The sequence below is a fragment of the Zootermopsis nevadensis genome, unplaced genomic scaffold (assembly GCF_977971745.1).
Source record: "Zootermopsis nevadensis isolate Lab colony 2312 unplaced genomic scaffold, Znev_1.0 Znev_ptg000007l, whole genome shotgun sequence".
Taxonomy (NCBI): Eukaryota; Metazoa; Arthropoda; class Insecta; order Blattodea; family Termopsidae; genus Zootermopsis; species Zootermopsis nevadensis.
In genome coordinates this window covers 10312273-10320339 of record NW_028259139.1, presented here as the reverse complement: position 1 = coordinate 10320339, position 8067 = coordinate 10312273, and the positions used below count along the sequence as shown (strand labels likewise).

General features: G+C 35.1%; 1 protein-coding gene across 1 annotated transcript; it reads right to left on the bottom strand.

Moving 5' to 3' along the window:
* Positions 1–3270: 3270 nt before the first annotated feature.
* LOC147874606 (uncharacterized) lies at positions 3271–7769 on the bottom strand. The gene is made up of 7 exons (XM_087343822.1): positions 6738–7769; positions 5992–6079; positions 5475–5636; positions 4713–4809; positions 4121–4225; positions 3751–3906; positions 3271–3459 (listed from the first exon to the last, which is right to left on the bottom strand). Exons 1-7 carry the CDS (start codon positions 7486–7488, stop codon positions 3406–3408), a joined length of 1413 nt encoding a protein of 470 aa, XP_087199948.1. The 5' UTR covers positions 7489–7769; the 3' UTR covers positions 3271–3405.
* Positions 7770–8067: the final 298 nt, after the last annotated feature.

Here is an 8067-nt window from a genome sequence, read left to right as displayed (position 1 = left end):
GTTAATAATATTCAAAATTGTGCCAGCGAGTGATGACTAATGTCACTCAACTGTTGCAGTTTTATGTGAAGTGCTAATCAGTATCCATAAACTGCAATTAGGTTTTACGTGTTCGTCATTACAAAAGCTGCCAGTCCCTTCAACTTTGCAGCAAGGAAAAACGCCAGATTGTCAACTCGCACACAACGAACAGAGATTTAATTCCTTAATGGATATCCACATGACCATTCACCGTGTCATTCAAACATTGCAAGAAATGTTATGAGGTTTTTTATAATTTTTAATTAGCCAAATATTATTAGGGTGATGCATTGAAGTGGAATGGGTTGCACAAGACACAATACATTTTTAAAGGCGACAAAATACATACAAAATTTTAGCCAGAAAACCTGATTTTTCGTGAATGTTTTGACACTTTGGACGTTCAGAGACTAACATTGTAGGATGGAGAACTCTGCTCCATGGAGATACGTGCATGAAGAACCACTGAGATTTTTTGCATTGCCTGTTTCTAAGAAGATGAAGAAAACCAAGTTGATTCGGGGCTTTCATATATATTCAGAAGCCAAGGAAACACACTGTTAAACCTAGGTATAGCAGGTCCGTTCTCGAGTTGAGGAAAAAAAGCCGAAGCTAATTTAAAAATATATTATTTCTTCAGTAGCTGAGCCAAACCAGTAAATATAAAAATGATTAAAGCAACGGTAAAGCTCATGAATGTGTAGACACTTCCTTCGGAATCTAAGTAGAGCCACGGTGAAGCTTTTGCTGAAGTAGACATTACCTTTAGGAGCTGAGGAAAACCACTGCAAAGCTCAGCATGACATGTTACTAAAGAAGCTGCCGAGAAGTGTTAGAACGTCTGAGGATTTGTTTCTAAGGGACCCGTAGAACATGTTCTAATGTTTAGTCATGTTAATCGGTCTCTGGAGGAGCTAAAAAAAAGCCCTCTGTAAATCTCAGGATAGCAGGTCTCTGCGGGAAAAGAGCGGGCCATTGCGTGTTTTAGTCATGATATTAAGTCCCTGCAAGAAGAGAGGAAAACGTAAAACAGAGAATACTAGCTGGTTCTTGAAGAAATTGATTCATTTATGAGAAAGCACATGAGTTTGAAACTGACGTGGATTTTAAGTACTTGCATTCCAAACAAAAATACGACGCATTGCCACTGTGGTTACGTGCATAATGATGTGTGTACGCATCGACGTATTTACTCACATTTAATTTACATGTCTTTGTTGTGCAAACAGCTAAAGTTTTGTTACAATTAGTAGAGACACCGAAAATTTACTCATACTTAATAGCTTCTAAGTAGGTTATACCATAATTTTATCCGGTATCTTAACGAACCGGGGGGGGGGGGGGGGGGGGGGCAGGTAATTTCCGGAGAACATGGAGTTGCGGTTTTATCACCTCTCACTATCACAATTTGAATCTTTCTTTTGCTGAATTGACGATCACAGCATGCCGGAAACGAAGGATCTATTTCTTAACTTTATTTTCTGGTTTCTTTTGTTTCGTTCTAGCTTACGGATTTAATTTCTTTCTTACACGATTCTTTGATTATTTTTTTACGATGTTTCGATTCTTTTGGATAATAAAGGTAAGGAAGATAAACACAAAGCATAGAAGAAATTGACACAGGGAATATAAATGTAAAGTGGTAAGCGTATAAAATAAAATGTTAAGGTCAGGAAAAAGTGTTAAAAGTACAAACTGAAGCGAGATAAATCTGAACTTCATTTACGAAAGTCAGAGAGCTCCAATGTTAAATAACATTTCAAACTCAATGCGGAGTTGCAGGGAATATTACTTTCTGCCTATCTACATAACTCAGTTCGTGGTAGAGAGTTCTCATTTGGAGATCGTAGTTATTCATATGCCAGCATATTCTGTATTATACGGTTATAAGATAATTTTCAATGAAGAGAGAATTCGTAAATCGAAAATTATTATTATCATCATCATCATCACATTTATTCATTATTTTACCTGGTATTTACTTTTGTGTACCTGAGACAAACTTTGCCCCTGAGGTACAAGTGCAGCAACTATTTTTGAAATAACTTATTTATTATTATTTAGACTCGATTGCGGGTATTATACCAGAGTCGCACTTTTATTTAATGTTTGATGTTCCCGGCCTCCGACTCACGTCATGTGAATTGTCTTTTGTGTTTTCTTCAAGTGCTCTGCTTTTTCTTGGCTCTCACGACTGTGTTTTCTTGGAACTCATAAAACATATCCAGGACCAAGTTTAGTTGTGAACTCAATACAACGCCAACACAATACTTCTCAACTGTCAGTGATCTGTTATCGTGTTATCGCGTAAATATCGAAAGAAGACCAAATATATATACTGTGCACAAGAAAATGCAGGAAGTTTAATTCCAGCCATCTGGGAATGCGTAATAGTGGAAATGAACTTTAAATAAAAACTCTAGTCATACCAGACGCCATAATTGCAGATATTTAGTTGATTGTAAGTTATCCCTCAAGAATGACGGAAAAATTCAAGGTAGTCAACAAAAATATTGTATTATCTCATAACGTCAAAAATGCCTTAACGCCATTACCAACACTTTTAACAAAACAGAAACCACGATGCGCGAAATACCGAAACAGAAAATGATCAACCAAGTAGACAACCAATCAGGCTACCAATAAACATCTGCTTATTGTGGACAGATTTAGGATGAGTCGAATTTTTGGAAAGTTTAAACGTAATTTTGTATTTCTTAAAAATGTCTAAAAATTTAAAAACGTTGAATTTACGAAATTGAAAACAGGAACACGTAACACTACTTGAATTTATAAAATATCTTCAAAGTGACGCGTGTGATAGATACGTAGACGTACCAGAAATAAGAAAGGGACACTTGTTTCAGGCCTGTAGACATTAAACATCGCTGTGAGTTCAAAATACTTCGACAGACCAGTCTTTAGTTATGCTACCTGCATTATACAGTGTTCCAGGGCATGGTTTACATAGTGATTGAATGTATTTCTCTCATACATATTACGTAATTAACCAAATAGGTGTAATTATGGTTAGTTAGAATCAGAGTGTATAAAATTAGAATGAATACGAAATTTGTTTCACAAGGCCGGTTTGAGGTCAGAGGCAGGTCATTGTCATGTCAAGGTCACGACAATGTCAGTAAGAAGGTTTATCAACTTCAGTCACAGCGAAATATTTAATTTGTACATTAGTGAGTATTGTTATTATTTAGTGAATATTAATACATGATTACTAATTTATTCCACTCGTTATACAAGTTTTGCGTTTTAAATAAAGTTATTAAACTCAGCTCTTGAAATATTATTAAGTAAAGCACAATTGATAATTTACTTTAATTATTGAGCGAAGATGACGTAGTGGTAGACTAATTAACTTCTTCAAAATCACTTTGTCATTCCTCTCATGATAGTGAAATACGAGTATGAAGAATTGAGGATCTGAAACATAAGAGGAATTCATCACTGCCTTGACCAAGTCCGCACACGTCAATTTACTTGGCGTCTGTACTCAGCTGAAGGCTAACGGCTCGGTTTATGCAACGGGGCGGCAGAGCATGAAATAACATCTGAACAACAGCTAGCGCTTATACTTGTTAAATATTTTTGCTTTGAAGTAATGGAGGCAGACGTAAGTAATATCTGACTAAAAGTTTAGACGTTCAGATTTCTGAAGAATTAATACAATGTGAAGTAATTTTTCTGGAGAAATATAAACGATTTTCTACTTACCGTGCCAAACATTTCTAAGGACAATATTCCTAGCGGCCTTATCGAGATCTGGGTGGGATGTCTTGTACGTGACATGACGATTAGTATAGAACGCTGAAATCTGATTGGTTCGTTGTACCAGCTACAGTAATAAGCCGCATCTCCCACCTTCTCGCTCTGAAAAAAAGAAAATGTTTAGGACGCATATTAACATTAAAGAGAAAAAATATTAATGTATGTGAAAATTGATTGTTATCACGTTTAATTATCGTAATTCTGTTAAAGATTCTGGTCACATTTATTCGTTAGATTCAATAATTTTTTTAAGGAACCTAGCGAAATCCTCCTATTGTGTTAAATTCATTGTAGAAGTCTTTCAGTTATCAGTTACCTGTGCAGTGAGGCCGGAAGCAAGCCAGCAAATTATTCCTGTCTCGATCATCAGATGGCTAACATACCCTGCAGAATGCAGAAAATCTGTTGCCCTTTTAGCGCTCTGAAAAAATAAAATTGACTGATATTAATTTGTTTAATTCGGGTAATGTAAAAATTCCTCGAGGTTTAAACACAGGATTATATGATTCGGCTCCTGTTGCATACTGAACGAATGGAAAAACACTTGGTACAAATCGAAACCTGGGAATATCATTTCAGACTAACAAATCATATGAATAAACAGAGAAGATATAGGCAGAAAATGATTGAATCCAGAACAGGCCTCAACTTAATCAGTGGTTGACGTAACTTTAATTACGTCTTCAAGTATAAAACAAATTCGGAAACGAACTTTGATTCGAAGAACTGAGTGATTTTTTTTTTTACAATGGTTCGTGTATCATATGTTTGGTAACTGACTAAGTGTGTTCTCCGGCAGTGAAAGCTTTAAGCTACTAAAATTAACAACTTTTGCAAAATATTGCCTTTAGGATTTGTGTCTGTTATGGTATTATATCTGTATGTTTCTTGCTCATTTAATAACTTACTGTCAAACTGAAACCCATGACACCGGTAAGTATTCCTGCTGAAAGAATCTGCCAGAATATCAGAGGGCCGAGAAGTCTGTTAAGTAGCTTTGTGTTCCTGAAAGTACAGAATCATCAAGTACATCACGTATTATAAATTATGAAGATGGAGACAGAATGTTCCTCCGAAACGTTGGTATCTATCCACGATTCTACACGGCGTTACAACCCTGAAGGACAATATTCCTTTCTGAGTTCACTCTCTACAAAGTCAATGTTTATAACAATAAGACCATGTTTTGTTATTGGTGGGTATTAACCCCTTTACTTATGTTAATGTATTTAAACATATTTCATTTCTATTTGTTGATAATTTTGGCATAGGGGGACAAGGCTACTTCACCGTTTGAACAACGGATAGATGTACAAAATTGTTTTGCTTCCAAGCGATATATTTCCTGCGTAGCACGGGATAGCTCGACTTATTCCTGATTCTTTCCTTTGTTAAACCTATTTTATATTTCTGTTCCACTTATATCTCTTGCCATCATGATTTTCGCTCAAAATACAATTTCCTTCGAAAACACATCAGGCTTGAAGAGAGAAACCATAAAATTTGTTGTGACTCTGGATGTTACTAAAACATCGTTTAGAATGCAAATATATTGTTGTTCTTTAACCCAGATTCTATTCGTCTTTCACATTATTTGCCTTTACTTTTGATTCCACAGTTAAACTTGACCGCAAGATATGCAATCTCCTGTGTCATACCGATTTACTTACGTAAGACGTTTTTGGTGATACTGAATACATCGGTTCAGGTACTTGTGCATCTTGGTATGAAACCTGTCTTCGCAATCCTCAAACATATTTTCAGTTTCGGGATCGGCCAACATCTCATTAAAATCAGATTCTAGTTTAGCTTCATGTTCCTTCTCTTTGTACCTGTAGACAGGAAATGTTATTATTAAACGATATATATCGTTTAGAACACTGGCTTCTCTGTTCTGAAAATAATTGTAATTTTATAAGATCATGAACATTTAAACAATTTGCCATCATCTGTAAACATTTAAAGCTGACAGCTTGTGGTTTAAAAAATACAGAAGCTGTGCTATACTGTGTTATGTAAAATAGAAACGTCATAGTAATTGTTAAAAAATGTTGTTGACCTCAGTACCCCGTCAACACATTGTCACCTTTATAATTCATTATTTCTGTGAAGAACAGTTACTGTATTATGTTTATGGTTACTGGCTAACTCAGGTTACTGGTAGGCCCCTCAACACTTAAGTTTTACTTTTTAGTTCCGTAGTCCTTAGTTCTCTTGTCAAGTAGGAAATCCTGAAAACCACGTGGGCGAGTTCCAGTAAGATTGTTAACAGCGTCTGAAACACACAGCAGTGAAACAATCACGTCTTAATAATTCCGTACAGATATTCTCATATCCTTTACCTTCGGTTGAGAATGTTTTGAAATTGGTGACTTCAGTAAGGGATTGGGAAGTACGTGAACAGTATTAAGACGAATATTTGTCAAAACCTTTCTGTGGTTGAGACGGGCCTAGCATCGTCTCCACTGGCAGACTTTGGCGTTAGCGGTGAAAAAATGTTTGGTTTTAGTATAAGAGAGTTAGTTGGTTGTAGTATTTTCAGGTTCACAAGGCGCGATACGATTATGGCGGTTAAACGCGAATACACTTTGGTAAACGTGCAGGTATATTTAAGCCTACTGTTATATTAGTATTATACTGGAAATACACATAAATTTTATAGCAGAGAACTATTCTTAAAAATAAAATATGTGACAATGAGTAATAGAAAATATTAACATTTATATAATTTGTAGTTGATCGTGATTTTACTTATACTAACATGTGAACCGTAGTGATATAAACCTATAAAATGAAGGTACTTCAGATTTTATATAATAAAATTTCGAAAGTTAACTGTGCTTACATGTAGAACCATTCGGTATAAAAGATAAAAGCTAGAGATAGAATTTTAGAAGGATAGAAATGTATCTTATATATGAGAAGGTGCTCACCTCCAAGTGGTTGTGATCCTTCTGCTTCGCCTGCCATTTTCGTGACGTTTTCAGTAATGTGCTTCAAGGTGTCGGCTAGAAGTGCAAATTGAGCTGTTTCATAAATAAGAAGCAAGAAACCGAAAGTATTCAAGACTGTGGTGATGAAATATCCTATTGCAATAGCAGCAGTTGCATAAAGTACACGAAGTAAATAGAATGGACTATTGGCTGTTTGAAACGGAATTGTGACTCTGCTTGAGGCTTCCCACGCCGGTACAAAGTCTCTGTCTCTGTCATCAGGAGGTGTAACATTTCCCAAGAATATGATCGCCATTATTATCGAAGAATACCATATGCACTTTATCAGTTTGTTTGCCAGAACAAGATACGATTTAATTACTAATGACTGTTTCGCTGTAAGAGGTTCATCATGTATGAAAATGTCACCGAAACTGTGAATGAGATGCAGGTAATCTTCTTTGTTTTGAATAAGAGAAAACAATTTGGTCATGGTTTTTGTAATTGTTACGATAAATACAATTCCCTCCCCTAAGTCGTGAATGGTATTATGTAGTTTATACATTTCGACCACTGCCCCAACCAAGAAACTGATATATAAGAATATGGATGAATACTTCATTATGGTCATGAAGACTATTATTATCCGTCTGGTGTTAATAGAATCTTCCCGAAGATATCCACACCCTTGAATCAGTCTCACATTCAAATTTATAATATTTTGCTTTTGTAAATCTTCTGGCAGTTCCATTGGAGATTATTTTACCGGTTCTTGTAAGACAAATCTAAGTAATGGATTACACTTCTTTTATTGTACAGGCAGCTTCGGTTCACTGCAACCTTTACTCTCTATGTGATATGAATGGTTATTAAGTATGATCTCTCGGATATCAGATGAAGTTAAGCACTGGCACGAATTTTGATAAGATTTGATTTCTTTCCTCTTATACTATAATATTTCGCCTCTTTCGAAATGTTTAAAGTTTGTTGTGTCCTGTACTAATAGCAGAATCGAAATAATCACGTATCTTATGTTTCATCGCATAAAATTCTAACTTAAAATGCATGTATTTTATATTAATTTCCTTTTTATTAAGGAATATTACATATTTAATAGATAATAAATTTCATATTTTCAATTACAACCTATAATAAGTCACTCATTTGAAACAGACACATGCTAAAGAAAGAGCATATCGTGAGTTTTTTTAAATAAAATAGTGATCGCAAAAGGCAAGGCTTCAGGATTCTTTAATATTTATGTATTAAATTTCTTCCGACAATTTAACTACGGTTAAGTTTTTTTAAACTGTGATATATATCCAAATTA

Excerpts from the sequence above, each read along its gene's own strand:
- LOC147874606 (XM_087343822.1), bottom strand. The coding sequence starts at position 7,488 with ATGGAACTGCCAGAAGATTTACAAAAGCAAAATATTATAAATTTGAAT. Across the intron at positions 5,637-5,991 it reads AAGGACTACGGAACTAAAAA|GTACAAAGAGAAGGAACATG; the intron begins GTAAAACTTAAG and ends TCCTGTCTACAG. Across the intron at positions 4,226-4,712 it reads TCATGGGTTTCAGTTTGACA|AGCGCTAAAAGGGCAACAGA; the intron begins GTAAGTTATTAA and ends TTATTTTTTCAG.